This window comes from Zeus faber, assembly GCF_960531495.2.
Source record: "Zeus faber genome assembly, chromosome: 7".
In the NCBI taxonomy this organism is placed as follows: domain Eukaryota; kingdom Metazoa; phylum Chordata; class Actinopteri; order Zeiformes; family Zeidae; genus Zeus; species Zeus faber.
Genome location: NC_137203.1, coordinates 7,317,374 through 7,335,579, shown reverse-complemented (window position 1 = coordinate 7,335,579; position 18,206 = coordinate 7,317,374). Strand labels below are relative to the sequence as shown.

General features: G+C 50.1%; 1 protein-coding gene across 1 annotated transcript; it reads left to right on the top strand.

The window, feature by feature from the left end:
* Window positions 1-2,658: 2,658 nt before the first annotated feature.
* On the top strand, window positions 2,659-17,810 carry LOC307232942 (uncharacterized protein). Its single transcript, XM_080004156.1, has 12 exons — window positions 2,659-2,769; window positions 5,541-6,011; window positions 12,183-12,230; window positions 12,323-12,367; window positions 12,739-13,326; window positions 13,580-13,612; window positions 13,773-13,832; window positions 13,969-14,064; window positions 14,576-14,614; window positions 14,753-14,869; window positions 15,229-15,293; window positions 16,153-17,810. Exons 1-11 carry the CDS (start codon window positions 2,725-2,727, stop codon window positions 15,268-15,270), a joined length of 1,584 nt encoding a protein of 527 aa, XP_079860282.1. The 5' UTR covers window positions 2,659-2,724; the 3' UTR covers window positions 15,271-15,293; window positions 16,153-17,810.
* The last annotated feature ends 396 nt before the right edge of the window (window positions 17,811-18,206 follow it).

Sequence of the window (18,206 nt, the reverse complement as noted above, 5' to 3'; positions counted from 1 at the left end):
TAACCGGGAGATAACCCACCGGAGTACGGTGCCAACGGCGCCGCAGGCGGGAATCCAAACCCGGGGTCCTCCCGCTGCGAGGCGGCAGCGCAGGCGCCGCGGCGTCACCGAACAGACGCGCTCACAGCTGTCCGCTTGGGATCGGATGGGCCACGACGCTGATGCTAGCGCCAGGTGTGAACGGGGGCCTCAGGAAAAGGCTCACACCCCCGTTCTAATTCATTCACTGCGGTCCCAGCGTTGCTTTATCAGCTGCCTGACCGAGCGGCCGCAGCTTCAAAGGACACTTTACACCTCCGGGGGTTGATCTGCGGTTGGGTGTGTGCGCCCCCCCGGGGTGATCGCAGCTTGTTAATAGATATGTGACCCCGGTAGGATCACAATGAGATCAAGATCCAAATGAGATAGGCATGCGTGTGTGTGTGTGTGTGTGTGTGTGTGCGTGCGCGCATGTGTGCCTGGCGCCTGACTGCGACGTCTCAGTTTCCCAGAGCACCACCTTTTGGCCGCCCCGAGTTATTTTGTCAGTGCGGCCGTCGACTCGTAATGCAAACGACCTCCTCTGGGTCCAGCAGGGAACCGGGGTCTGATGTTTGCCGGGGGATACCAGGGTAGAAGATGGAAGAACACTGGGGGACTCGTTCAAAAACCAAACTCAGCTCAGAACCCGACGCTAGTTTCCCCCCAGTTTTCAATTCGTCGCTTGACACGCTCAAGGCGGCGTCTCGTCCGCCGTACTGTAGAGTCGGGCAGCTACCAGGGCTAACCACGCTCCACCCGGTCTCCATGTGAGCGCTGTCTCAAGGCGACGTAGTAGGCGTAGCAGTCAAACACTCCTACGCCCCTCCCCTAAACACACATAGAATCACGCATTTCAAACGGGGGGCAGAGAGAGACGCTGAGCTCGCCTTAAAGGAGACCTATTATACTCATTATCAACAGGATAATGTGGGTCTACCGGGTCCCCCGAAACACGTGTTTGAAGTTTTCTTTGCACTCAGATTATGCCTTCGAGCCATTCGAACGCGCCTCCATAAGCCTGCTGTTCCTGACGTAGACTTTCGCGCTATTTCACCGCATCGCTCCACCAAAATCTGTTTCAGAACAAACTCGAGGCGAGAAATAGGCAATCCAGCTGCTGAATCTTCGCTCATATTGGAGTTTCTCAGACAGGGGGGAGGCGGGGGGGGGGGGGGGGGGGGGTTCTAATTCTAATGTGTCTCAACGGGGCGTAGGAAGGAGACACACAGATCTGCGCGGCTTGTTGAATCACATTTTTTTTACTGATCTAGGGACCCCACGACAAGCTGACTGGCTTTTGTCTTATTTCACAGTGTGTGTGTGTGTGTGTTAGTAGTTCCATCGGGGACACAAATGCACGTGCACAAGCACTGAAAAAGTGAGTTTTGCACAATAGGTCCTCTTTAAATCAACTTTTCTGTGTGTGTGCGCGCGTGCGTGCGTGCGCACTACGGTGTGGCAGGTTCTCAGAGAAGGGTCTGAAATGAGTGGCAAATGTCTCTTAATCTCATTATCTCTCCGGCGGGGCGCGGGGACAGGGCGGATCCCGCTCCCCACCGCTCTCCACGTTGATCTCCACTGTCCTTTACAAGCAGAGTCAGCAAGAGAGACTGGAGACTTCCTGCTCAACTCTGGAACCCTCCTTGAAGGGCTTTTTTTTTTTTTTGGGATTTATTGATTTGTGTTTATATTTATTTATTTTTACTATTAATTTATTTATCTTTTTTTTTCTAATAATAATAATAATAATAATAATAATAATTATTAATATTATTATTATTATTATTATTTTAGATGTATCTGTCTTTATTTTGGATCGAAGATTTTCAGGTGGCCATACATTTAGTTATTTTTTTTATTATTCCCCTGCTTCTCTTGTAGTTGACTTAAACTGAAGTGAGAAGCAGTAGGAACTACAAAATACGTTTGCAGAGGACCAATATTTACCTTGTTGATGATGTTTCACCTCCCGCCGTGCGGCCTGGAGGTTCAGGTTATTAACACTCATTTGAGAAACAGGTTTTAAGTGACAAGTATATAAGAAAGACATTAAAATGTAATCAATGTCAAATTGTGTTGGGGTTTTTTTCTCAATCAAATGACTTTTTTTTTATGTTGTCTGTCTGTTTTGTTTTTATTTTTAAAGATATTTAATTCACAAAATATAGACACTAAACCGATAGAGGACGATGAGATTTGTACTTTTTGGCAACTGGCCCCAACTGGTCTGACTACAACTCTGAATACGCACGCACGCACGCACGCACGCACGCAGGCAGGCACGCACACACACACACACACACACACACACACACACACACACACACACACACACACGTTTGTTGAGATCTTAAACAACACGTGACCCATCCAGCAGGTGAAGCCCAACTTAACCCAATCATCCCGATTGTCGTGTGTTTGCTGGCGTGGGTGGAGGTGTGGGTGTGGGTGTGGGTGTGGGTGCGGGATAGTGTGTGTGGGGGTGGGGGAGGGAGGCCGTTCCCCAGCAGAGCACACACCCCTCCCCCCCCCCCCCCCCCCCCCACCCAGCCGCCTCTAATCCCGTCCTCCCATTGGTCCCGGGCCGAGACGGGAGAAGCGCAGGGAGCTTTATAAAAGATCAGCCGCGTCCGGGGCCGCCTCGCTGCCGCTGCCGCACCGCGCTCCTTCTCCTTCTCTCCATCCCGCCACCACAGCACCGATATGCCCAGCAACAGGAAGAAGAACAAGCGTCGCACGAGGAAGGAGGTGAGCGGAGCCCGGAGCAGTTTGGTCCAATTTGCTTATCGGGAGGAAAAATAAAAAAATAAATAATAAAAAAAAAAAAGAATCTCCAAATCCTCCCCGGCGCGTAAAGGAACATTCCGTCCACGCGCGCACCGTGTCCCCTGGCCCGTTTGGGCTCTCCATCGAACAAAAAGCACGACTTATTTTTCTTTGTAAACTACTGCTGCTATTTTTCTAAATCGTTTTCTATTCTTTCCTGCTTTTTATTTTTTTTTTTTTTAACACTATTAGCAGAAAATGTCTCCAGACGCGCATTACGCATTGTCCGCGTGGAGACGCGCGTATGGATGGCGAGGTTTCCTCTTGTTTGCCTTTTTACCCTTTAATATTGACTTGAAAAAAAAAAAGCTTCTCCCGGCTTTTATTTCTCCCTTCTTATCATTACATGGGAATAATTTGCTTCTTTCAGACTTTCTTTCATCGGTGCGTGTTCTGATTGCACCAGCTGCGATGTGGGTCGTGCGTAAAAGTCCCCGATTTCACTATCAAGTTCTGTGGAAGCACTAACTACTTCAGTCCTTCTGCTGGAGAAAAATAAAATAATAAAAAAAATTAAATAATAATAATAAATGTGTAAATGTTTCCAACCCCCTCTTACCTGCGCGCCAGTGGTGCTTTATGGACACACCCTGCGCAACGTGAAATGCAAATATTATTGTATAGGAAAATACTTTTTTTTTTTTTTATATAATGGGTAATTGATTATTTCATATGGATATTATATTGAATCGGTGTGATAAGCACCATTTACACAAGATCAAGAATGGGGATCTTTTTATATGCAAATGTACAAATTCAGGAGCCATGGGTGTTATTGCCCCCACACCCACTTTGTTATTCAGATATTTTTTCTAAAATCTGTAAAAATAAACAAATAAATAAATAAATACAAATCTGTGAGGCGCAACGATAGACCCAGGGCTACACGTGTGGATGCATGTGTCCCACTCAGCCAGCCAAACCCATTCCCACCCCTTGCACCAAACTGGAAGGCCCTGTTAGGCACCCAGAGGGCTGCAGGGGAAAAGGAGGGGAGGTGTGTGTGTGTGTGTGTGTGTGTGTGTCGGAAGGAATCTCAAACTTTGCCTGAGGTCAAAGGTTACTCCCCCCTTCATCGTCACGTCCTGCTTTGTTTACCATGAGGCCTCCTACGAACAAAGAACTGTTTTTTCTTCTTTTCGGCGTATGGTTTTCGTTAAAGCCAATCTGCACTTTCTGTATTTTCTCTCCTTGACTAAACAAAACACTATTTGTTTATGCTGCGTTAGCCCACAGATTTTTTTATTTTTTATTTTTTTTATACCTTGTCTTACTCACCGCGGTCCTGCAGAGTTTGGAGGTAATTGCATTTCTCCATAACTCCGTTTTCTGGCTCCGGCCACGCTGGCTCGTCTCGTGACCGTGGACTCCTACAGGCCTGTATTTGGTAATGTTTTGCTCGTAGGAATCTCTTGCACGGGGTTGCCAGATTGGAGTCTGCGCAATCTCCTTTAATTCTCCCAGAGCCTGTCACCGACGCAGAGATAAAAATGTCCCCAGAAATCGTCCAGGGCTTTGCGTTATCACCCTCCAAGACGTATCAGTCTGACGGGGAGGGGGATGAGGGGAGCGAGACGCTTGCCACCCACTCCAAGAACTCCCTGCTCATCAGCTCCCGCGCATGCATTTTGTATCGGAGTGCAAGCGTTCACAAAAAGTGCCTCTCATCTTAACACTGTGGACTTGGCTTAGATTGAGGGCAAAATATTTCTAAGGAGCATGTGTAAGTATCTGTGTAACGGTTATTATTTTTTATATTCAAGTTTATGATTCGGCTGCACACTAGGTGAGCCCGCTAATGCTGTGCAGAGTAGTGGGGGCTTGTTTTGACGCTGGAGGGCTTGGCACAGGCCAACATGTGTGGAGGACACACTTGGGGGCACACACACACACACACACACACACACACACACACACAGGCCTGGTTAGAGGGGCTTGTGGTGCCGTATAAATGCTTGAAAGGCTCTCTCCACAAAGCGTCCTTTTGGGGGTGTGATTGTAATGTGATTATAGTCTGATTATGATGCGATTAGGCCCACTGTCTGGCCCCGGGGGGGCCTTGTCCGAAGCTCGCGGCCCTGCTGACTCACACGGTTTCCATTCCCGCTTCATCAGACCTGTCAGGATCGCTCTTGTTCGGCCAGCTCGCTCCCATTATCTAACTCGTTCGCCCGAGCCCACTCGCTGTTTGTCCAGCCCCCGGCACCACTGTCTGCACTCCTAAAACTCCCATAAACCCCTGCAAGGCTTTAGCCCTGCGTGGAGAAAAACATGTTGAACCTAGTTGGTATGGCATCCCTGGTATTCCAGATGATAGAGAAGTGCTAAAGTCGCACCCCTCCCCAGTCCTGTGCCCCCCCCCCCCCACCCCCCCGTCCCCTCTCAATGCCTAAAATCGGAATCTTCACCATTTTTGTCCCGTTGGTCTTTTTTCTGCTGTAAAAGTGTCCATTGCTTTGAGTTATTTTGTCGTCTAATGAAGCCCACAGAGCTCCCGAGAAATAAGAGCACAAAACAAGAGTACCACATTAGACTGACATGGTTGAACTATTTACATTGTTTTGCATTTCTAGAGAGTGCTAATGCAGGCTGCATCGTAGGACCAGTCTGCAGGTTTCTTCTGAGCGAACGGATGCCATGAGCAGAGGACAACTTTTCACCCGCCTCCACCTCTTTTCTTTTTGCCCCGACAGCAAGCCCTGAGGAGAGTCCTCGAGGAGCAGCACTCGACCCACCCGCCGGCCAAAGCCACGCCGGGGATCGCCCCGAGAGCTCCACCCACAGCAGCGCCTAAGAGGGCAACCAAACCCAAACCCCCGGCGCCCGCACCGGAAAAGATTGCCGCGGCCCTTCCTGTCGCCGTCCCCGTCGTTGAAGCGCCCGTGCCGGCGCCCGTGCCAGCGCCCGTGCCGGCGCCCGTGCAGGTGCCCGTGCACGTGCACGTGCCCGTGCAGGCGCCAGTGCCAGCGCCCGTGCCGGTCGTAGAGGAGCCAGTTGTAGAACCCATCACAGCGGCCGCCCCGGTTGAGGCGGCCGCGCCCGCCGAGGAACAACAAGCTCCAGTAGAAGTTGGGGTCGTCGAGGCGCCGATCGCAGAGGAAATTACCACTATCGAAGCAACGTCCGAGGAGACGGAGAGCACCGTTCCAGAAGCGGTGACGGAGGTAAGCGCTGGTTCAGTTCGATGAAGTCGGATGCGGGAGTGGTTGGGCCTTGTGACTGTGTGGTTGGCTCATGAAGTGTTCCTACAAGGTTCTAAAGGGGGCAGTTAGGCCCCTTAAATAAGGTCGTTGTTGGTTTATGGCACTAACCAGGGCTCTTCAACCAGTTTTTCCTCTTTGAGCAACGAGTTTGCGGGGGGGGGGTGCTCCGTGTGGAGAACCTCTGAGCATTCCTCATGGCCTCCACTGCTTGTTTGCAGTTGTCGATGACACGTGGCACAACGCAGTTTTAACAGGTTAATCTAGTCTTACCAGGTAATTTGGATATCAGCTCTCTGTAAGTAGACTCAAGAAAGGTCACGTAACCTTGTTACCTGTTAGACATTTTGACTTGTATCCCTCGAGCGCTTCAGCGAGAAACCATACATTGTTTCTGTCAGTGTGCCAAACTGAAAACTTAACAAATTGGGTGTCGGCTCTACTGCCCTTTCCCAGAACACGTCTGTAGCTGCTTACTGCTCAGTAAGCTCTGGTGGGGTTCTGGCTGTGGAATGGGTTCCATAAAGTGACTGTAGGCGTCCATGTGTTTGTAAGGGCCAGATTTGGGGAAGGCCATTTTTAGCGGCAAGATAAGCAGTAAGAGATATAATTTCCTACCTCTCGTTTCGCCAGGATTAGATGCCTGTTTGGTCAGAGCATGTGCAAATAAAAATGTGCAAATGGTGGCTGGCATGTGGCTGAGGCCCTCTTTATTGGAGAGAGGGGGGGGGGTGCATTGAGGGCAAAAGGAACAGCATGTTCCATTTAGCGAGGAGATGGAGAGAGACAGAGAGTTTGAATTGTTTTTTTGGTTGCTGTGGGGGCTGTGCCGTGGGGAACTCTGCGAGCGTGTGTTCGATCCACGTTGTCCCCGTTGCAGAAAACCCGTTGAGCGCGTTCGTCCGACATGAGGACCACATGTGCTGTTTACGTGCAACATGCTCTGTGCTTAATGGTCTGCTGTTAATAGACGTTGAGGTGATGTCATGCAGATTTCCCGTACTGGAAGGGTGCGCAATTTCCCGTTTGCCGAACAATTGCGGAATGATGACCACACCGTCAACAATCCCGGTAGCCTGGACGTAAGCACACACGTAACGTAGCATGCACTGTTGCCATGCGGCGCACGGTCTGCGTGTTAATATGGGCGTGCGAGGACACGATGTGCTCCCGCTTACGTATGAGAGGGAACCACTGGTGTGCACCACCCCCCCACCCCCGGCAGCCGCGGGTGCCCTGCTGAGCCGCACAACCCCCCGCGGTGCGGCGCCTTGACCTTTTGAGCTGCCCGAGACTGACATAACGAGTCCAAGCCGGATCGGCGACTCATCTCCGTGGCTTGGTTTGAGCTCTACCCTCCGCCCCCTCCCCTCCCCTCCCTTCCCCTCGTCGCCTCGTTGGCCCTCAGCTTCTTTAACTGCCTTGCTGCAGATCTGAACGGACACGCGCCGCCGACCCGTGCAGACACGAGGAGGCTCCGAGACCCGCAAACGTCCGCGGCCACGGGGGTCAAACACACGGAAAAGGGCTGCGGCTGAGACGGCGGATCTTTTGGGGGGCGACCGAGATCGGTTTGAGCTTGTATTGGACACGTTCGCAAACCCTGCACCTGGCACGCATATAAGAACACGAACACACACACGCTCAAACACACCCACCCACAGCCCGGCGAGGTGGGGTGAGAGGGATCTCAGGAGGCGTTCAGTTCGACGCAGGGCAGCCGGTCGGTCAGTGCGTCGTTTTCCTCGGGAGCAGCCGGTTCGAATGGGGCTCGTTTTCAGCTGGCTCCGGGGCGCCAGGGGGGCGACCCCCCAACCTCACGATGTCGCCGTGGAGACCCAGGTGAGCCCCCACCCCCAACCCCCCCCCCCACCCATTAAGGAGGTGTGTTATTGCGGTGACTGGCTGAAATGGTGGGCGTGTCCCCCCGCTGAGACTGAACATTTTGTACCAGCCTGTTCTGCTCCTGCTCACCCCAGCCCCACCCCCCCCCGCTCGAAAACTCATTCCGTCTCTCCTGCTGCTCCTCCTTCTCTTCACCCTTTGTTTTGTACCTCCGCTCTCTCCCCCCTTCCCAAAATTCCCCTTTTATCCCCTCCCTCCCTCTTTCTCTCTCTGGCCTCCCTCTCTCCCGTCTTTCTCCTCCATATCTTTTCATTTACTTCTATGCCTGTCGCCCCCACACTATCTATCTCACCCTCCTTTCCTTCCTTCCTTCCCTCTTTCCTTCCATTCTTTCTCTCTTTCTTCCTTCCTCTGCTCTGTCCGCAAGGGCCCCCCTTCCCTTTTTTTTTTTAATATATATATTTTTTTATTTTTACAAGGGCCCCGTGCGCCCGCTTTCTCTGCCGATGGGGGAGAGTTGTAATCCTGCTACCCTCCTCCCTTCATTGGTTCATGTTTTGTGTCGGTGGGAGGAGTCAGAGTTTGGAGGATCCTTTAGTTTTTACTGTCCTGATGTTGGAAGAGGGGCGTGGCCGCCGGGAGCCAAATGGGTTCCAACCCGTGTGTGTGTGTGAGATTATACTTTATTGTTTAGCCGTTGGCGTTGGCATCGCTGGGGCTGGTCATCAGCTTACAGGCAGTTTTCATTAACATATTTAAAGATGCATTAATTGATATCCAACTATGGTGTTCATCCGATCATTACACTGAGAATAAAGCAAACCTGGTCAGTTTGTTGTAATTGCAGCTTTTTTTTCTGTCCGTCCGTCCATCTGGACACCAGCTACTTCCTGTTTCGCTTAGCAAGATGTCGTGAACTGTGCTGAGAGCCCCGAAGCTGAAGAGCGAACAAAACCTATTACTTATTAGGGACGCACCGTTGGTGAAATGCTGGGCCCATACAGATTCATCACTTACAGTTTTCGTAGTTCCCATGAACGCAGCATCACTTCCTGCACGGAGCGCCGCGGGGAGCCGTGTCCCCGTCCTGCAGAATCAATCGTGGGTGGCGTCGTTCTCTCAGACGGATAAAAACGTTTAATTAAAATCAAATTCTAAAATGGGCCGTTATTATACCTGGACCCAAGTACAGTCTGGGTGTGGGGAACCACTTGATGAACATCGGCGCCGCCATCGGTGAATGTCATCTTGCAATCTCAGCTGGAATTGGCCTGGACCTGGATTCTAACGTGGCATTCTCCGGTTTGACCTGACCGTTACTCCCTGTTGCCTCCTGGTCTCCACCGAGAAGCTCAGAGTTTCCTCACCTTCGAAAAAGATTCACCTTGTGCAGGGGGCACGTGAGCGAACTCCACCCCCTCCTCCACCTCCATCACCGGCGGCGTTACTTCACCACTTTTTATGGGGTTGTTTTTCTGAAAAGACAGAAAGGCTTTGTTTGCTACATCCAGTCTTTTCCTCTGTAGGGGGCAGTTAAAATACCAACTCACTCACGTTTCATGAATTCTTTGTGGCCTGTTTATTTTTTTTAATTTTGTGTTTTTCTACCTTTCCCATTTCTCCAAATCGGTCTCCCTTGAATTGTTTCTCTCATTATTTCTGTCCTTCTTTTCTCCCTTTTCTGTGTATTCTTCTTGCCCCCTTGACTCCTCGCTCTCTTGCTCTAATTTCTCTCTTTACCTCCTTTGCTCCACATCCACACGTTGGAAAGGCCGGCAGTGCTTTCCTTTCTGTTGTCGCACGGGGCAGAACCCTTCCTGGAAGCCTCCAAAAGTGAGGAATCCTTGCATTTCCGCTGGTGGATTTGGGGGGGGGGGGTGGAAAAAAATGTGGGCGAGGGCGTGTCGAGCTCCGTTTTGGGACAGCGAGTCCACTGCGTCTCGGTACAAGGTGTTCTCCTCGGCAGAAGGCTGCTCTGGGACGCTGCGTCTCCATTGTATGTCAATGAGGGAGAGGAGAGCTGCGCTGGGATCAGGACACGGTGTTCTCCTGTCGCTCCCTCCTTCTTGTTCCCTCGTTCCCTTCCTCCTTCTTGTCCCCTCGTTCCCTTCCTTCTCGGCTCCCCCTCATCGCCGGCGGCAAAATCAATTTAAAGCTCTCGTTTTTAAAGCGTGAGCTCCGACGGAGGGGTCTGCAGCGACCTGGCGCCTGAAGAGTGTTGTTGTAGATCATATTCGGTGTCCTTAACTGTTATCAATGACTTCCACCTCTTCTCTTTGTCTTTCCCGTTTGTTTGATTTGATTGCGACTGACAAGATTTGTGGTTGTCAACATGGGGTCTGGGGACCGCCGAGGGGTCCCGAAGAGGTTTCAGGGGGTCACCCGCAAAACGGTGAACAATAACGGCCGCTGTTATCTCCCCGACTACGGTATAAATCACATCTAACAACAGACACTTAAAATCACTGACCGACTGAGCGCATGCAAACAACCTTGACGCCATGTGCAGTCGGTGCAAAACCAAACCGGGAAAACCCGGCGGGTCTCTTTTAAACCGACCACTTGCCAGGGTTACGGTTCTATTCTTAGCCCCTCGCTGACGGACGGCGACCCAAATTCTTGGTCTGTTTGGTCAGGGGCCTGCTTGCGCCTGCTGAGGATAATAGGAGGTCGCCGCACCAGAGACAGCTGTAACCAAAAGCACCGCGCCCCCCTCACGTCCTCGGAGGAGGGGAGAGCGGCGCTGGCTCGGGCTAAATAATTGACTGTTCCGACGGGGCGGACGTTTGCAATATTCATGTGTTGCTCTCCGTGCTTGTCGGTACTGCTCAACACACCTGACTGAACAGTGCACACACACACACGCTTGGTGGAATTGACTGGGGCGATAAGTGGTGTTGCCAGGCAGACAAAAGGAAGCCATTCTAAAGTAATCCCTGGGAGAGTGTGAGAAAACAAGAGTCGGAGGGAATCAAGGACTTGAAAATCAAGATGTGTGTTTTTTAGAACGCGTGCTCACTCTGCCAGGGCATTTTTGCCTCGGTGCATGCTGGGATATCTGGGTCAGTCGCGCAACCTCCACGCCTTGAGCTGGGGGAGGATGACGCATTCTGGCGTTTGTGGCGCGACGCGCCGAGCGAGTTCGCGTGGCGGCCGTTTTGAAGCGGGTGTCCTCCCCCAGAATGTTCCAAATCACATTTTAAAAACCCTCTTACTTGAGCTGGATCTCCTAGAGCGACGAGGAAATCAAGTGTTTCTTGTGAGGATTTTATTCTTTAGGTGGAGTCATGTACCGTCGACCCGTTGATCGACTGTACCGGAAGCCGTAGCGTCCAATGGCAGCAATGCGCCCGGCGTGCGGTGGTCTCTAGCGGCAGACCCGGCGGGGTCCGATCCTGCCGGCGCCCTCCTGCTTTGATATGAGCTCAGTACAATAAGAGGCCTCCCTGGGCTCGCTTTTCCACGGCGACTTTCACTGTCCGCCGGGGAAAAGGTTTGCGTCTCTCCTGATCGGTTTTCTTTGACGAATCCAAACTGGAGAATTTGGTCGCTTTTGACGGTCGGAAGATTCCAAATTGCCCCCGTATCCCCATTTGGCACGAGTGCAACCTCGTGCTTGTGTGCGTTCAACATACGCGTACGTGGACCCCCTCTGTGTTTATGCAAGCGTATGATTCATGATTCGAGTCTGGTTTCCTTTGGGTGAAACCCCGCCTTCTTTTTCTGCTGAACGTCGTAAACCATCCCCCAACTTTCTCGCTCTCTCCCTCCCTGCTTAAGAAATGCCACAGTTTGTCACACCTCAACGTTCTGTCGGCTCGAGTCTTGTTAGGAACAGCATTTTGCTGCGAGCACATTTTTAGGCTCCGCGCGCCCCTCCCCGAGCCTGACCTTCAAAGTAATCACACAGCAGCTCCAAAACGACGACAGGGACTTGGAAAGCTGACTTGGGGGGGGGGGGGACAAAAAACAAACAATGCAGAGTCAGCAGACACATTGGGGTTTTGAGGGGTCCTTGAGGTACACGGAGAAATGCAAAGGGAATTCTTTCTGCCTATTAGTGGAACTTTGAATAATCTGTGAATTGACGTCCCTGTATAAATTGATTGTTTTGGGATGAACTTGTTTGCTACAAAACTCGCCGAGGATAAGGTGTTGGCTCAAAGATATCCTGATTTTGTATCGGGAATGTACTGGAAAGTCAATATCTTATTTTTTGGAACTATATATGAAACGTTGAGGCAAGAACTCATTTATCTCTCTCTCTCTCTCTCTCGCTCTCTCTCTCAGGCTCCTCCACACGCGGAGGCTGAGGAAGTTTCGCCGGCAGAAGTTGAGGTAAAGTAAACGCTAAAAATTTTGTACACACACAAAGCCCGTTGTCTACTTAGTCTTGGACTGAATTCCATTTCCTCTCCTTCACGTCACAGGTTGAAGTTGAAGAAGCTCCAGTCGTGGTCACAGTAGTTCAAGAGGTAAGTCTCCCGCCCTGTCTTCATATCTGCTCGGGCAGGGAGCTTTGCTATCGATGGAGGACCACACGCATCATGTCAATGCAGGGAGGTTTTATAAGGGTTCAGGGGAAGCACTTGGTAGTGGGGCGATCGGGGGTCACTAACGACGGCCGAAGAGTTCTTTAGATACCTGCTAATTAGGAGGAGAATTTCACGAAGCCCCTTTTGATGATTTTGAAAGATCTGACTGGACTACGCCACATGACTGCAAACCAAAATCCTCTCTGCACTATTAATATTACTACTACTATCATACGGCAACCGCCTGTCAGGTCGTTACCTTTAGGGTCTTGATGGAGCGGCGGTCATTCTGGTTGTGTTTCCCCGTGCAGACGCAGGCTGTGAGCGAGCCAGAGACTGAAGTCAAGGATGAGCTCACAGCAGGAGAAGAGGCTTCTGCCGAGGTCCAAGATGTCCAGGTCGAGGTCCAAGACGTCCAGGTCGAGGTCCAAGACGTCCAGGTCGAGGTCCAAGACGTCCAGGTCGAGGTCCAAGACGTCCAGGTCGAGGTCCAGGCCGTTGCCGAGGCGCTCTCTGAGCCAGAGCCAGTGACCCACATGCCCGAGGAACCGGCGCCTGAAGCGGCGCCAGCCGAGTCGGTGGAGGTCGAGGCCGGGGCCGAACCCGCGTCGGTTCCGGCAGCAGGGCCGGTCGCGGAGGCTGCGGTGGCGACTGCGTCCGAGTCCGTAGAGGTGGTCGCCGAGTCTGTGCCCCAACCGGAAGCGGTCGCCGAGGAAACCGCCGGCACGGCAGCCCCGGTCGTTGAGGAGACGAGGGTGGAAACGCCGGTTCCGGCAGAAGAAGCGGCGGTCGAAGAGGCAAGAGCCGAAGGAACAGCAATCGAAGAGACGACGGTCGGAGTGGCAAGAGTCGAAGAGACGACAGTGGTAGAAAGCGTGGAGCCTGCTGACATCACAGAGGTACTGCTTCAATACACCAACCTCTGACTCACCAGTTCCCACTTCTCACTCCTACTCCCAGTAACGAGTATCCGAAAGAGGGGTGCTGTCACACCGCAGCCATTACCTTTAATTGCACCGCCCGCGCTTCTGTGACGTAATGGTTCCCTCGATGCACGATGACTACAAACATTCAAACTTTTGTGGAAAAAAAAAAAAAAAATTAAATAAAAATTTCTTAAGATGAATAACAATAAATATTTTCTCGTTTCAGGATGCTCCTGCTGTATCAGCGGACGTCCCAGTGGTGAGTGACGCAAATACGAGCCGCATGTGAGCGTTGCCTTCGTCTCCGCAGCGAGACGGAGCAAGGCCCCTTCGTTCCACCTCAGCATCGTCATCGTCACATTAACTGACGTAACTCGTGTTCAAGCTGCTGCTGACTCGCTCTCGCTCCCTCTCTCCAGGAACAGACTCCAGTTGTGGAGGCAGAGGTGGTCCAATCCACCGTCGCCGAGGTTACAGAGGTAAAGAACACCTCTACGTCGGTAACATTTGCAGCCCTTTGCAAAAGGAGGACGACGCTCGTCTCCTCCGCTCCGGTTCTAGAAAGTATTTTTACCGGGTACACGAACGACTCTCTCCCTTTTTTTCCCCCTCCAGGTTGTAGAAACTGTGGTGGATGATTTTGTGATCACAGAGTCTGTCCCAGCGGTGGAAGCTGCCATGGCAGAGTCCGAGTCCACTCTGGTCCAACAGGTAGGAATGAAACGCACATGGGGAGGATGCCAGAGCAAGCTCGTCTCCTCAACGTGCCGAATTAAAGAAAAGAGAGAGAACCTTTCAAGCTCAAATTAAACGCAGGAGGTGTGGTAAAGATTCACAGGATGCATGGAAGGATGGATTGTGGATAGACAAGAAAAACATAAATATTTGTATATTTTCTCTAAATATCTACTATATATAATAAATATTAACATATATAATAAAAGTATTCTCTTGTATTTAAGACTTGCATTTAACTTTCCTTGTTTTTACTATACTTTTTAATTGTACAATTAACAGATATAATTTGACAGGATTTTACCGTAAAGGAAGCACTCAAACTCGAATCAGCACGAAACTAGCTCCCGCGAGATGGAACTGGTGGATTCAGAGTTGTGCTGTTCTCAGTTTGCTTGGGTTCTGATTGACTGGTGCGCCACCTAGTGTTCGAGCAGAGCGCCCTGCACCTTAATCATTCGCTCCTCCTCCTCCCGGGTCTCTCCAGGTTGAAGAAGTAACAGAGGTCCAGCTCGACACCGTGAAGGTGAGAACCCGGGCGGGAGGTTCTCTGTCGGCTCGGCCGCTTTTTCTTTGCCTCGACACGTTTAAAGCGCCAACGTCCATTTCTAACATGAAGCTTCCGTAGTTTTACAAGTTGAAACTCACCCGTCTCCCTCTCCAGGACGTCGTTGAAGTTCAGAACGCAGTGGAGGTGTTGTCACATGACCTCATCGATCCAGTCGCCACCGAAGTGTCATGTATGACCCAGCTGACGGAGACCATGCAGTGCACCACCACGGTAAGGCCTGACGCTACGCCCTCTTCCTGCATTAACGCTTCATCCTTTTTTAAACTTTGTATCAGTAAGGTTTTCCCCACTTAAAGCACTGGTTGAACTGGGATTGGAAGTAGCAGTGGGCAGATTCCACCAGACACCCCAGTGTTCCCCACACATCTCCTGTGATATCGGGCTTTCGCGTCGTCTCCCAACTCAACCTGAGAGATTCGCACATAAAAAAAAAAATGCAAAAACCTAAAGGTAGCAGTGATATGCAATTTACAAAAAGAAAAGTGTGGAGAACGTGATCCAAACCAGAGATGTTTTACTTGTTTTGTTTTTTTTCATGTCAACTTACTCATTTGTTTGTTGCGCTGCAGCTCTCAATGGAAAGTGCTGTCCCAGTGGAAGCGCTGCACTGAGGTGCCACGCCCACACCAAGCAGGTCAGAACCTTATGACTTTTTTTTTTTTCTGGGTTGGACTTCTGTCATAGAGTGGAAGGGACTATATGTTGCCACGGAGACCGCTGATCTGGCTCCAAACATTTGGGAGGCAGCGGGGCCAATAGTTGCGATCGAACGCTTCCTGTGTCTTCTACATGTACTAAAACGCAACCGGCTCGCTCGTCAACACTCACGTTATGGAGCCGGGGCACGGTAGCGCAGGACAAATCTCATAATGACCCATGATCCATCCAATGAGTGATGTCCCGACGCGCCACGTTCACTCATCCACGTTTGTTTACACTGGCTCCCCCGTGCAGGTGACGTAAAGCACCTTGACGTAAAATATTGCCGCAAAGCGCTTATGCCGCTGATCTGCGGCATAGGTTAGGGGGCGGGGCCACATGTGCAGCTGTCCTGTCGGGCGAGCTCGATCAGATCACGCAACGTCTTTGTCATGACGTACCGCAGATATAACAATGAGACCAAATAGTGATTTCTCCGTTCGCGCATATAAACTCAAAATGACGGGACAAAACCGTGAAAGACAACCATCCATTTAACACGTACCGGCATGTTTTATTTTGTGCATTCCAATGTAATTGTTTGAAACAGAAATTTGTAAAAAAAACAGCTAAACCCAACCTGCATTTTATTATTCAAGTTATGTTGAAGATATTTGAAGAGTGCGGCGAGATTTTAGGATGAATAGAGTAGACAAAGGATTTTCAAGGCTGTGTTGAGCCGAAACGTTCGGGACCAGATTGGCAGTTCCTCCGACTCTATTTTGTTTTTCAAACATAACAGTTCCACGATTGTTAAATTGGAAATAATAATATATATATTTTTGTACTTGCAGATTCCCTTCATTCATAATGTCAAGGCAGAAGGTCTTTCCGGGAGCAGAGCGGCAGGACCTCCACCTTGTGCAAGGGCTTTTTTTTTTTTCTTTTTTTTAACACAGGACTGCCAGGAAAACAAACCCAAAAGGATCTTCACACTCAAGTGCCTTTTGGGGCTGGGGCTTTCCTCACCGCCAGATCAACACTTTAAAACGGCCACATTCACGATGGCGACCGAACGCACACTCGACCATGACGGCTTCTTTCACCGAAATCCCACCCGCGCCCGCATTAAGCGTGTGTAATGGTTCTGAATAATTACAATTACATGCAGACAACGCGTGTGAAGGCTGTCGCTGGTTATAGTTTGTTACCTGGGCCATGTTTGTCGGACTCGGAGAACTTTCTTTCTTTTGGATTCATTGCCCTTTTTACCCGTTTCTCGAAGTCGTGATTTTCTCATCGTGCTCCATTTTTCTCCATTTTCCTTCCTGTACCTCTCCCCCAATCTAGTGCCTTTGACATTTGAGAGCAACTGACTCAAAATGTGGGGACTGCAGCGTTTGTTCCAACGAACCGCCGTTGACCTCTTTAAGGCCCGGCGGTTCGAGTTCTCTTTCCGTCTTTTGAAACCCCGGCCGCTGCTGCCGGGGGGACACGTCTAGATAATCTGTCACGAACGCCAAGGAATCACATTTGGTTCTTGGGCCGTCGGGAGGAGAGCCGGTTAGAGAGCAGCTGTACACAATGTCACTGTGATGAGGGTTAAAGGCGTGACGGCCGGTGTTGACGCGTACCCACGTTGTTCTGAATGTGTCTCAATGACAAGAAAGTCCATCACCAATAAAACGGAAGAGTACGGAACATACGACTTGGAACTCGTGTCAACCTTCTCGTAACGCCTTTAACACGTCGTTAAATGAGGCGTTCGCAAAGGAGCCAAATAATGCTCATATTTTGAGCCTGTGCAATGCCTAGTGTAAAGTTTTGTGCACACAGATACAATTTGCATGTGTGTAAGTATTTGCTACAAATATTTTTGATTCAAATTCTATAATTTGCATATGTGTAAGAAGTATTTGCTACAAATACAAATTATGTGATTTGTATGAGTAAAGTATTTGTAGCAAATCATTTTTACACACGAAAATTACAGAATTTGTATTGGTAGCAAACACTTGACACATGCAAATTATACAATTTTTGGCAAAAATATTTGTAGCAAAACTTTATACACATGCAAATGTGTGTGCACAAAACCTTTTCACACATGCCCAAAATATTTCTATAGCTGCAAAACATTTCACGAACTCAAACTAATAATGACCATTATTTGATTCCATATCTGTGGCTCTCCTGCGGTTCCAGCTGAGAACCCGTTCCCAGTCCCTGAAAGCCCATTTTGTTCTAAAGAGTGCGTGCGAGGGCTGATCAACACGAGGTGTTTAACATTGAGGTCATTTTGACCGACGGGAACAGTGGAAGGTCAGAGTCGTTCTTTTTTCTCTCCTCTTTCCCTTTCTCACCTTTTCTAATTCTTGTTTATCATAGTCCGTACAGTGTAGGACCCGTGTTGTGACCACCGCCCGTGCTGGGGGACCTGGGTGTGATTATGTGTTGATGACTGAGAGTTTGGAATTCATCGTCTCTGTAATAAAGCTGTTATTCATTGTGACTCGGGGGTTTTTCTTAAAAAAAAGATTGACCTTTTAACATACAAAGTTAAACAACTTGGGTTAAATTAGTCTGTCGGAGAAGGACGACGTCTGATGAAGGCCCCACTGAATCTAGCATCAAGTGGTAATGCAACTCTGCAGTTAAACACAAGAATAATTAGGCCACAGCAACAGGAGAAAACAAGGCCACGCCCCCAAGGCTCTTAAGTAATTTAGATCCAATATCACATTGACTATTGAAAAGACATTTGGCCAATAAGTGAAGGACCCAAACAAGGCCACGCCTCCATTTCCGCAGTGAAACGAGAAATCCAAATCGCATTTATGGACAATCGAATTTAGCCCACACACCTTCGAGACACAAAGCAAAACAAGCCACACCCCCATCAGCATGG